The sequence below is a fragment of the Heterodontus francisci genome, unplaced genomic scaffold, assembly GCF_036365525.1.
Source record: "Heterodontus francisci isolate sHetFra1 unplaced genomic scaffold, sHetFra1.hap1 HAP1_SCAFFOLD_1302, whole genome shotgun sequence".
NCBI lineage: Eukaryota > Metazoa > Chordata > Chondrichthyes > Heterodontiformes > Heterodontidae > Heterodontus > Heterodontus francisci.
Window position 1 is genome coordinate 88,870 of NW_027140214.1, and position 12,657 is coordinate 101,526.

At 48.9% G+C, this 12,657-nt stretch overlaps 1 protein-coding gene and 1 long non-coding RNA gene across 3 annotated transcripts; both read right to left on the reverse strand.

Moving 5' to 3' along the window:
* Window positions 1–1,582: 1,582 nt before the first annotated feature.
* LOC137359112 (SLAM family member 9-like) lies at window positions 1,583–7,981 on the reverse strand. The gene is made up of 4 exons (XM_068025193.1): window positions 7,925–7,981; window positions 7,045–7,360; window positions 6,288–6,404; window positions 1,583–2,600 (listed from the first exon to the last, which is right to left on the reverse strand). The coding sequence occupies exons 1-4, from the start codon at window positions 7,979–7,981 to the stop codon at window positions 2,527–2,529; spliced, it is 564 nt and encodes a 187-aa protein (XP_067881294.1). The 3' UTR covers window positions 1,583–2,526.
* Window positions 7,982–8,265: 284 nt separating this feature from the next.
* Window positions 8,266–11,406, reverse strand: LOC137359111 (uncharacterized). 2 transcript variants are annotated; one of them, XR_010971463.1, is made up of 3 exons: window positions 11,325–11,406; window positions 8,827–8,935; window positions 8,266–8,646 (listed from the first exon to the last, which is right to left on the reverse strand). It is a non-coding gene; the product is annotated as an uncharacterized lncRNA (long non-coding RNA). The 2 variants fall into 2 exon arrangements; XR_010971462.1 differs by having other exon boundaries at window positions 8,827–8,978.
* Between the last annotated feature and the right edge of the window lie 1,251 nt (window positions 11,407–12,657).

Genomic DNA, 12,657 nt, shown 5'->3' on the forward strand with positions numbered 1-12,657 from the left:
GCTCCATTTCCGGAGAACCATAGCATGGTGGTAATGTTACTGGACTAGTAATGCAGAGGCCCAGACTAATGTTCTGGAGACATGAGTTCGAAACCCACCACAGCAACTGGAGGAATTTCAACCCAATTAGTTAATCGAGCTGGAATTCAACAGCTAGTCTCAGTAATAATGATCATGAATCTACCTCACTAATATCCTTCAGGAGAGAAAATCTGCCATCCTTACCTGGTCTGGAAAATATGCGACTCCAGACCCACATCAATAAGGTTGAATCTTAACTGCCCCCTGAAATGGCCGAGCAAGACACTCAGTTTTAGCAAACCGTTACAGAAAAGTTGAGGAAAAAATAAAACTGGTTGGACCACCTGGCATTGAGCTCGGGCACTAGAAAGGACAAAGACGCAACTTGTCCAGTCAACCCTGCAAAGTCTTCCTCACTAACGTCTGAGGGCTTGTGCCAAAGTTGGCATAGTCCTACTCACTAAATAATACCTGACAGACAATGTCCCAGACACTGCCATCACCATCCCCGGGTATATCCTGTCACACCAGAGGTGGTGGCACAATGGTCTGCAGTTGGGAGGGAGTTGCCCTGGGAGTCCTCAACATCGACTCTGGACTCCATAAAGTCTCAAGGCATCAGGTCAAACATGGACAAGGAAACCATCTGCTGATTACCACCTACTGCCCTCCCTCATATTGAACACCACTTGGAGGAAGCACTGAGCGTGGCAAGGGTGCAGAATGTACTCTGGGTGGGGGACATCAATGACCATCACCAAGAGTGGCTCAGTAGCACCACTACTGACCGAGCTGGCTGAGTCCTAAAGGACATAGCTGCAAGACTGGACCTGCAGCAATTGGTGAGGGAACCAACAAGAGGGAAAAACATACTTGACCTCGTCCTCACCAATCTGCCTACCGCAGATGCATGTGTCCATGACAGTATTGGCAAGAGTGACCACCGCACAGTCCTTGTGGAGACCAAGTCCCGTCTTCACATTGAGGATACCCTCCTTCGTGTTGTGTGGCACTATCACTGTGCTGAATGGGATAGATTTCAAACAGATCCAGCAACTTTATTTTTTATTTACTTGTAGGATGTGGGCGTCACTGATGATGTCCGCATTTATTGCCCATGCGTAACTGCCCATGAACTGAGTGGCTTGATAGACTATTTCAGAGGGCAGTTAAAAGTCCAACACATTTCTGTGGGTCTGGAGTCACATGTAGGCCAGACCAGGTAAAAACAGCAGATTTCCTTCCCTAAAGGAAGGAAGTTTCATGGTCACCATTAGACGAGCTATTTTTAATTCCAGATTTATTAATTGATTTGAAATCCCACCATTTGCCCTGGTGGAATTTGAACCCACGTCCCCAGAGCATTAGCCTGGGCTCTGGATTGCTAGTCCAGTGATATTACCACAACACCATTGCCTCCCCAAAAATGTGCATTGTAGGCAAAAATCATTCTTTTTTATTATTCACTTATGGGATGTGGGTGTCACTGGCTCGGCCAGCATTTATTGCCCATCCCTAATTGCCCTTGAGAAGGTGGTGGTGAGCTGCCTTCTTGAACCACTGCAGTCCATGTGAGGTAGGTACACCCACAGTGCTGTTAGGAAAGGAGTTCCAGGATTTTGACCCAAAGCACAAGTCAGGAGTGTGATGGAATACTCTCCACTTGCCTGGATGGGTGCAGCTCCAACAACACTCAAGAAGTTCAACACCATCCAGGACAAAGCAGCCAGCTTGATTGGCACCCCATCTACAAACGTTCACTCCCTCCACCACCGACGCACAGTGGCAGCAGTGTGTACCATCTACAAGATGTACTGCAGCAACGCACAAAGGCTACTCAGACAACACCTTCCAAACCCACAACCTCTACCAACTAGAAGGACAAGGGCTGCAGATGCATGGGAACACCACCACCTGCAAGTTCCCATCGAAGTCACACACCACCCTGACTCGGAACTATATCGCCGTTCCTTCACTGTCACTGGGTCAAAATCCTGGAATTCCCTCCCTAACAGCACTGTGGGTGTACCTACCCCACATGGACTGCAGCGGTTCAAGAAGGCAGCTCACCACCACCTTCTCAAGGGCAATTAGGGATGGGCAATAAATGCTGGCCTGGCCAGTGATGCCCACATCCAAAGGATGAATTAAAATGAAAGGCAAGTAGGCACAATAGAGGAAAAAGATAAACACAAAACCAAAGGAAAAATAAGGGAAAGAGATAAACAAATGCAGCTGAATTACAAAGAACAGACACATACATTGAGAAATCACCTTGAACACGAGGATTCAAGCCTTCCCAGAGAGGATTCCCAAGCAGTTTGCTGTGTCACTGATCATCACCTTCCCCGACAGTCCGTACAGTGCAGACATACAGGAGGATGAACAGGACGTGTAGACACCAGGGACTGGGCTGTAATGAAGGCAGGAAGTGAAGTAGCTGATACAGTGAGTGTAGCATTGCACAATTTTCACTTCAAACAGGGAGAGACAGCCCCCCAGCTCTCATACAGACAGATTCTGGCTCACTTTCTGTGGGGAAACTCTCAACACCTCACATTCTTGCATCCTTCCACCACCTAAAATAAATACAGAATTTCACAAAATAAATTGGCAGCTGCTGACGAACCAGGAGAGATTGAATGATTTTCTCGTTTTCTCAGACAGGTGAGGGATAAAGAGCAGGATTGAGAGTGAGAGCACTGTGAGACTGGCTGTTGGGGTGGGGGGAGGGGGGGGGGAGTGGTGGATAAAGAGCAGTGACAGAGCGGGATTGAGAGTGAGAGCACAGTGAGACTGGCGGGGGGGGATAAAGAGCAGTGACAGAGCAGGATTAATAGTGAGGGCACAGTGAGACTGGCAGGGGGAGATAGAGCAGTGAAAGAGCAGGATTGAGAGTGAAAGCACAGTGAGACTGGCGGAGGGATAAAGAGCAGTGACAGATCAGGATTGAGTGTGAGAGCATAGTGAGACTGGCGGGGGGATAAAGAGCAGTGACAGTGCAGGATTGAGAGTGAGAGTACACTGAGACTGGTGGGGGGATAAAGAGCAGGATTGAGAGTGAGAGCACAGTGAGACTGGCGGAGGGATAAAGAGCAGTGTCAGTGCAGGATTGAGAGTGAGAGCACAGTGAGACTGGTGGGGGGATAAAGAGCAGGATTGAGAGTGAGAGCACAGTGAGACTGGCGGGGGCAGGATATAGAGCAGTGACAGATCAGGATTGAGAGTGAAAGCACAGTGAGACTGGCGGGGGCAGGATATAGAGCAGTGACAGATCAGGATTGAGAGTGAGAGCACAGTGAGACTGGCGGGGGGATAAAGAGCAGGATTGTGAGTGAGAGCACAGTGAGACTGGCGGGGGGATAAAGAGCAGGATTGAGAGTGAGAGCACAGTGAGACTAGCGGGTGGGGTGGGATATAGAGCAGTGACAGATGAGGATTGAGAGTGAGAGCACAGTGAGACTGGCGGGGGGATAAAGAGCAGTGACAGATCAGGATTGAGAGTGAGAGCACAGTGAGACTAGCGGGTGGGGTGGGATATAGAGCAGTGACAGAGCAGGATTGAGAGTGAGAGCACAGTGACACAGGCAGGGGGATAAAGTGCGGTTACAGATGAGGATTGAGAGTGAGAGCACAGTGACACAGGCAGGGAGATAAAGTGCGGTTACAGATCAGGATTGAGATTGAGAGCACAGTGAGACTGGCATGGGGACAAAGTGTGGTTACATATCAGGATTGAGAGTGGGAGCAGTGAGACTGGCGGGAGGATATAGAGCAGGATTGAGAGTGAGAGCACAGTGAGACAGGCAGGGGGATAAAGTGCGGTTACAGATCAGGATTGAGAGAGAGCACAGTGGGACTGGCGGGAGGATATAGAGCAGGATTGAGAGTGAGAGCACAGTGACACAGGCAGGGGGATAAAGTGCGGTTACAGATCAGGATTGAGAGAGAGAGCACAGTGACACAGGCAGGGGGATAAAGTGCGGTTACAGATCAGGATTGAGAGAGAGAGCACAGTGACACAGGCAGGGGGATAAAGTGCGGTTACAGATCAGGATTGAGAGAGAGAGCACAGTGACACAGGCAGGGGGATAAAGTGCGGTTACAGATCAGGATTGAGAGAGAGAGCACAGTGACACAGGCAGGGGGATAAAGTGCGGTTACAGATCAGGATTGAGATTGAGAGCACAGTGACACAGGCAGGGGGATAAAGTGCGGTTACAGATCAGGATTGAGAGTGGGAGCAGTGAGACTGGCGGGAGGATATAGAGCAGGATTGAGAGTGAGAGCACAGTGAGACTGGCGGGAGGATAAATAATGTGGCAAATGTGGTACTCTTATTTAAGAAAACAGTTCCTCACAACTATAGGCTGGTCAGTTTAACATCACTGGTGGGTAATGTTTTAGCAAAAATAATCAGGGAAATAAATCAACAGGCACTTGGAGAAGTTGGCGTTAATTAAGGAGAGCCAGCAAAGATTTGTAAAAGGCACATCATACTTGACTAATTTAACTGAATTTTTTGATGAAGTGACAGAGAAGGATGAAGGGTATGCGGTGGATGCTGTCTCTATGGATTTTGATAAAGCATTACACAATGTACCATATAAAATGGCTAATTAACAAAATTGAGGCTCATGGAATAGGAGGGTCAGTGTCCAATTGGATAAAAAATTGGGTTATGGACAGAAAACAGCGAGTTGTGGTAAATGGTTGTTTTCCGACTGGAGGATGGTAGACAGTGTAGCCGGATTGCTAACAGCTAAACATCTGCAGACAATGAAGGGAAAAATAGCCAGCCTTACACAAGGACAAGGACTGTGAAACAGCTGCAGTTGCAGTTCAATGAACCCAGCCTGCTGAACAGACAGTGTGTGTGATAAGATATGCTCTGAATGAGACTGTGAGCAGTTGCGAAGGTAGCTAGACAAGGATGGATAAGAACAAGGCCAGCAGATGTATTTTGTTTTGTTTTGCAACTAACACTGACTCCAAGTTATGTGTGTACTTGACTAACATCAAGAATGTTCTTATCACACACACTCTGTCTGTTCAGCAAGCTGGGTTCATTGAACTGCAACTGCAGCTGTTCCACAGTCCTTGTCCTTGTGTAAGGATGGCGATTTTTCCCTTCATGCTCTGTAAGTGCTTTGCTGTTAGCAATCCAGCTACAACAGTGGTGTTCCCCAAGGGCCAGTTCAGGGACCACTGATTTTTTTGCTGCATATAAATGACTTGGATCTTGATTTACAGAGGAAAAGTTCAACATTTGCCGATGACACCAAACTTGGTGTGGCAAACAGTGAGAGTGATACTAACCACCTGCAACAGGAGAGTGATAGGCTAGCAGAATGGGCAGAGTGGTGGCAGATGGAATTTAATACTGACAAGTGTGAGGTGATGCATTTTGGCAGAAGGGATAGGGAGAGGCAATATATACTAAGTGGTACAGTTCTAAAGAGTGTGCAGGAACAGAGGGACCTGGGGGTGAATGTGTATCGATCTTCGAGGGTGACAGGACATATTGAGAGAGTGGTTAGTAAAGCAGATGGGATCTTGGGCTTCATAAATAGAGACATTGAGTACAAAAGCAGGGAAGTTATGCTGAACCTTTATAAAGCTCTGGTTAGGCCCCCAACTGGAGTATTGGGTCCAGTTCTGGTCACCACACTTTAGGAAGGATGTGAGGGTCCTTGAGAAGGGTGCAGAGGAGATTTACCAGAATGGTTCCAGGGATGGGGGATTTTAGTTACAAGGTTAGGTTGGAAAAGCTGGGGTTGTTCTCCCTGGAGCAAAGGAGATTGAGGGGAGATTTGATACAAGTGTACAAGATTATGACAGGTTTAGATAAGTTAGACAAGGAAATACTTTTCCCATTCACTAATGGTACAAGGACTAGGAGACACAGATTGAAGGTTTTAGGTGAGAGATGCAGGGGGGAATGTGAGGAAGAACTTTTTTTTTTTTTTTTTTTTTACAGTGGGTGGTAATGACCTGGAACACACTGCCCACCAGGGTGGTGGAAGTGGAAAGAATCAATGATTTCAAAAGGGAATTGGATGGACAGCTGAAAGAAAGAGTTGCAGAGCTGCAGGGATGGAGCAGGGGAGCGAGACTGACTGGATAGCTCCATAGAGAGCGGGGATGGACTCGATGGGCTGAGTGGCCTCATTCTGTGCCGTAATTGACTCTATGACTCCCTGACCTGAGTTCTGTATCAGTGAAGGAGGAGGCAGTGGAATGAAGAGGTGGATGAACATACTCACAGCTCTGTTTAGAATGTCTCATTCGTTGTCTTCTCCAGATTCCCAGTGCCATAACAGAAGCGAGTATTATGAAGGAGAATGCAGCAATGAGGACAGAAATCCAATGATTTCTTGGCCCTTGAAGACAGAATTCAGAACCTCTTAGTTTCACTTCCTGCTCAGTTATTACTTCCTAACACTTGGACCATTCTCCCAGTAACAGGAACTGTACCCGCAATTTCATTCACCCCTCCCCACCACCAGGGGGATGATACAGGCTGTCTGCTACCTGCTTCACCTGTGAGCATCAATGGGCTATTCCACTGCGGGGGGCACCACACTAAAGCTCCTTGCTCTCCTCCTCCAGGGAGCAGTACTCTACTAAAAAGGAACCAACAGGTTAATTTGAGTGTTGTCCCTCGCCCAGACACCCTCAGACTAGTTCTCCCCTCCTCCATTTGCTTATTTTCTAGCCTTGTTCTTCAATCCAGTAAACCCGACACGGAGTCTGCCCAGACTGGAAGACTGGTGGGAGAATCTGCCTCGTTGTTCTCATGCTGTGGCCCAACCCTGGGAATCACAGATCACTGAGTTTCTCTCTTTATTCTCAGATATGGGAGCTCAGTTCATGATGAAGCTCTGAGAGAAATGCAGCTCTGGCTGCAGTAAAGATGAACCATGGGGATGGGAGATCGTGCAGCCTGGAAGATTGAGGTATACCCACTATATTGGGACATGTGAACAGGGAGAATATTACATGGGTCTGTCACTCACTCACCCCTGTCTTGGTCTCCATCACACAGCTCTGCTGTCACTGGTTCACTGCTTTCCTCACTAACTGGATTCTCCACAATGCACGTGTAGGTGTGAGGTTCCTGTCCACGCAGGTTCCCGAGCTGTAACACGGCCCCATGAAAGGTATAATTGCTGACACCGTCCACCGATTGACTTTGCCACCGACAGGTCACCTTTGTTCCTCTCGATATTGAACAGTTCAGTTTGCGGTTTGATGAACAATTCCCAGTGATCACAACCAGTGGCTGGGACACAGGCTCTAAAACACAGCAAGATCCCCGACAATAATCACTATTCAGCTGCAGCAGAAAATCCCGACAGACACAGAGGGACAGGACCGAAGGAGTGCCTCGCTGACACAGAGGGACAGGACCGAGGGAGTGCCTCGCTGACACAGAGGGACAGGACCGAGGGAGTGCCTCGCTGACACAGAGGGACAGGACCGAGGGAGTGCCTCGCTGACACAGAGGGACAGGACCGAGGGAGTGCCTCGCTGACACAGAGGGACAGGACCGAGGGAGTGCCTCGCTGACACAGAGGGACAGGACCGAGGGAGTGCCTCCTTGTCGAGGAGCAGAGGGGATTTGGGTGGCCATGTCCATGAATCATTGAAAACTCCTGGACCTGTGCAAAGTGTAACTGAAAAGGTTAATGTAATGTTGTGCTCTTTATCACAGGGACTGGGACACAGGTGAAGAAGTCTTTGCTAGTGTTTTCCAGCCTTGCTCAGAGTCTGTCTGGAGTAATTGTGTTCAGTTCTGGCCATCGTCTCTCAGGAAGGATACACTGGAGGAGGAACACTGCCTCGCCGGAATATTCCGAATGGTAAATTAGGTTTTATAAACTTGGCTTTAATTCTTAACATTTAGAAAGTTGCAGGATGACATGACAGACATATTGAAGATGATGATATTCGACATAAGGTAAATAGAGAGAAAAAGTGTTCCTTTGGCACGGTCTTAACCTTAGAGTGAGCTCATTTCACCATGAAATCAGGAATAATGTTATCATACCAAGAGTGACGGAAATCTGGAATTTTTGACCTGCAAAAGGCTGGGCGTGAATTAAAATTTTGAAGAATGAGATAGATAGTTTTGTCGGATCAGGACATGAAGTGATCTGGAACCCAGGCTGGTAAATGGAGTTACTGTGCGGAATGTCCTCTTCCCATTACTATATCTGGGAGGTAACATATATCATCCTGTCTGCTCTCAGTACTCACCAAATACATGCAGCTCAAATAGATCCTGGTTATTGTTCCTCAGCTGCCTTCCCAGGTAGTCTGTCTGTATCTCATACACCCCTTCATCATCAAGGTGGACACTCTGCAGCTCAATAAAGCCATCTCGGTGGAACTGAACCCTCTGTGTGTAGTAAGGATGAATCCGATACGGCCTGTCTGGCTGCTCAGAGTTCCAAGCCAGGATTTTAAGACTGATGGGAGATCTGCGTCTAAATGTCACTTCGTATTTCTCATCACTGTGATAATTGATTGGAAATCTAACATCTTCTCCAGTTCGGAGATTAGCGACAGAGTTCAGGGGGGCTGATGTTGCTGCACTACACAGTGTAATACAGTGCAGGACTGGAATGGAAAAAAAAAACAGAATGGAGTAGATGTGATATATAGAAATAAAACGAAACAGTGTCCGAGCATTGGGCTGGATCCAGAGTTTAGACCAGTACAGACAGAATCCATTTTACCCATGCACAGAGTAAGCAGTAAGACCTTCCAGCAACATTTGAAATATTGTAGTTAACGTACCTGCAAACAGCCTTAGGATTTCCATTGCTTTCCAATCAGAGTATTTCATCCTTTGTTCGGAGGTATTCCGAGTCTCCTTTCTCTGATCACAGCCCACTGTGAGTCAATTCTGAAAACAGCAGAGATTCTGTCGTGAGGTGACAGACTTCAATCTGTGCAATGATAACAGATTTCCAAATTCATTCAGCAATCGGCCTAAAACCACCTCTCAAAAATAATGAAACGCAAAACACTTGTCTAGTTTGCGACAATCTTCAGCCAGAAGTGCCGAGTTGATGATCCATCTCGGCCTCCTCCTGAAGTTCCCAGCATCACAGATGCCAGACTTCAGCCAAATCATTCACTCCGCGTGATATCAAGAAATAACTGAAGGCACTGGATACTGCAAAAGCTATGGGCCCTGACAATATTCCAGCAATAGTACTGAAGACGTGTGCTTCAGAACTAGTCGCGCCCCTAGCCAAGCTGTTCCAGTACAGCTACAACACTGGCATCTACCCTGCAATGTGGAAAATTCCCCAGGTATGTCCTGTACACAAAAAGCTGGACAAGTCCAACCCGGCCAATTACTGCCCCATCAGCCTACTCTCAATAATCAGTAAAGTGATGGAAGGTGTCATCAACAGCACTATCAAGCGGCTCACTGACGCTCAGTTTGGGTTCCGCCAGGGCCACTCAGATCCTGACCTCATTACAGCCTTGGTTTAAACATGGACAAAAGGGTTCAACTCAAGAGGTGAGGTGAGAATGACTGCCCTTGACATCAATCCATATGCAGAAAGACCTGGACAACATCCAGGCATGTGCTGAGGAATGATACATCAAGTTAATAGGTCTGCTGTGTGGGTGAAGAGAGTTGATCTGTTTCTGGCTTTTTGTGTGTTATTGTGCTTCTCATTTGTAGCTTAGACCTCTGACGAGCAGATCACCTTAAGGAGAGCCAAATGAATCAGTCTCTCTCTGTCAGTACACAGTCTATCCATCACCATCAGTCAGTCTCTCCCTGTCAGTACACAGTCTATCCATCACCATCAGTCTCTCCCTGTCAGTACACAGTCTATCCATCACCATCAGTCTCTCCCTGTCAGTACACAGCCTATCCATCACCATCAGTCTCTCCCTGTCAGTACACAGCCTATCCATCACCATCAGTCTCTCCCTGTCAGTACACAGTCTATCCATCACCATCAGTCTCTCCCTGTCAGTACACAGTCTATCCATCACCATCAGTCTCTCCCTGTCAGTACACAGTCTATCCATCACCATCAGTCAGTCTCTCCCTGTCAGTACACAGTCTATCCATCACCATCAGTCTCTCCCTGTCAGTACACAGTCTATCCATCACCATCAGTCTCTCCCTGTCAGTACACAGTCTATCCATCACCATCAGTCTCTCCCTGTCAGTACACAGTCTATCCATCACCATCAGTCTCTCCCTGTCAGTACACAGTCTATCCATCACCATCAGTCTCTCCCTGTCAGTACACAGTCTATCCATCACCATCAGTCAGTCTCTCCCTGTCAGTACACAGCCTATCCATCACCATCAGTCACTCCCTGTCAGTACACAGTCTATCCATCACCATCAGTCTCTCCCTGTCAGTACACAGTCTATCCATCACCATCAGTCAGTCTCTCCCTGTCAGTACACAGTCTATCCATCACCATCAGTCTCTCCCTGTCAGTACACAGTCTATCCATCACCATCAGTCTCTCCCTGTCAGTACACAGTCTATCCATCACCATCAGTCTCTCCCTGTCAGTACACAGTCTATCCATCACCATCAGTCTCTCCCTGTCAGTACACAGTCTATCCATCACCATCAGTCTCTCCCTGTCAGTACACAGTCTATCCATCACCACATCCTCTACTGTTCCTCCACATGACGATACACAGAACTTGGGTCCCTTGCAGCTCCAGGTTAAATCTTCAGAGGAAATCGGAGTAGTTTGGACATTTGGGTAGCCCAGGGCCTCCATATATTTCACCCAGGCATCTGCCCTGGAGAGGACACTCCCAGTTCACTGCAGAGCATTATCACAACACAGGAGACAGCGGTTTTGAGTGATAAGCCCAACTCAGTTGGCTTAGAGGATGGGCACTATGGACTGTCTGCGACGGTGGGAGGGACCATCGCACTCACCAGTTCAGCTACTGCCCACCTTAAACCGGGCAGCCCCCCGACTAGTAAGGAGAGACCATTCACACCAGGCGATGGCCATCACCGCCACCTTCTCAAGGGCACTTAGGGATGAGCAACAAATACTGGCCTTGCCAGTGATGCCCACAACTCAAAGCAGAGCAGGAACGTGAGTCAGTTTCTGAACTGGCCCAGAAGCACACATTGCCAGCGAGTTCACCAAGTGAGACAACAGATCATTTCTCACCATGTGGCACCCTGAGAATTTACAAGATGCATTTGGAAACGGAGAGGAGCAGATTAGACATTGAGAGAATATTAGAGAGCAACATTTGCAGATGCTAAAGGTTACCTTACCTTTGTAAGAATGGATGTCTGGGATCAGCTCACTGAGTGAGTTGCAGGATCCCACACATTGCATTTATACCCAGGGACATTTGCACATTTAAAAGGCAACTTGTTTAGCGGTAACGATACAATACGGGAGATGATTGGCTGAATCGCACGTATTAGCTCACTGATTGGAGGCCCCGCTGGCCATTCAGAGAGACCGTGTAGGTAGTGTACCGCCCCCTCGCTCCTGATTGGCTGAGCTGCAGGTATTAGCTCAGTGCCATGACAACCACTGCTCGATTGTCTTCGAAAAGTCCGAGCAGCCAATCACCGGGCTAATAGTGTGCGGCTTAGCCATTCAGGAGCGAGGGGGCGGGACCCGGGTCCCGGCCAATCAGTTCCTTTATGCTGGATGACGCGTGTAAACATGTATCTTTTGAAATTGAGGATTATTGAAGCGGACAGGATCCTGGAGATGAATGAAATGCTTTCTAAATCAGGCCATAGAGAATAAAGCCCAGCCAGTGGTGCAAGGTAGATGTTCGGATGCCCGTGTTGGGCTTTTTCGGCGGTTTTAAAAAAAAATTCGGAACCCGCCGGGGAATCCCGAATCTGTCCGAAATTGAGAAACTGCGGATCCTGCTCCGAGCTCGGGTCAGCTGTGAAACTGACAGCGAAATGGTTAAAATTCAACACAGAGCAACAACAAAGCTGGTGTGAGGAGCACTACCACTCCCTGTAACTGTCAGAGAGGGAGGAGAGGGAGAGAGAGAGGGGGGTGAGGGAGGAGAGGGAGGGAGGGTGGGGAGAGAAAGAGGGGGGTGGGGGAGGTGAGAGAGGAGGGAGGTGAGGGAGGGGGGGGGAGGTGAGAGAGAGAGAGAGGGGGGGAGGGGAGAGAGAGGGGGAGGTGAGAGAGAGCGGGGGGGGGAGAGGTGAGAGGGGAGGGGAGAGAGAGGGGGGGGAGAGAGGAGAGGGAGGAGAGGGAGAGAGAGAGGGGGGTGGGGGAGGTGAGAGAGGAGGGAGGTGAGGGTGGCGGGGGAGGTGAGAGAGAGGGGGGAGGGGAGAGGTGAGAGAGGGAGAGAGAGAGGGGGGGGGAGAGGAGAGGGGGGGGGATGTGAGAGAGGAGAGGGGGGGGGAGGTGAGAGAGGAGAGGGGGGGGAGGTGAGAGAGGAGAGGAGAGGGGGGGGAGGTGAGAGGAGAGGGGGGGGTTGGTGAGAGAGGGGGGGAGGGGAGAGGTGAGAGAGAGGGGAGAGGTGAGAGAGAGAGGGGGGGGAAGGTGAGAGAGGGGGGGAGGGGAGAGGTGAGGGAGAGGTGAGAGAGAGGGGAGAGGTGAGAGGGGGGGGAGGTGAGAGAGAGG

Excerpts from the sequence above, each read along its gene's own strand:
- LOC137359112 (XM_068025193.1), bottom strand. The coding sequence starts at position 7,981 with ATGTCGAATATCATCATCTTCAATATGTCTGTCATGTCATCCTGCAAC. Across the intron at positions 7,361-7,924 it reads CATCCTGCAACTTTCTAAAT|CTGAATAGTGATTATTGTCG; the intron begins GTTAAGAATTAA and ends TTTCTGCTGCAG. Across the intron at positions 2,601-6,287 it reads GAGACATTCTAAACAGAGCT|GTGGTGGAAGGATGCAAGAA; the intron begins GTGAGTATGTTC and ends TATTTATTTTAG.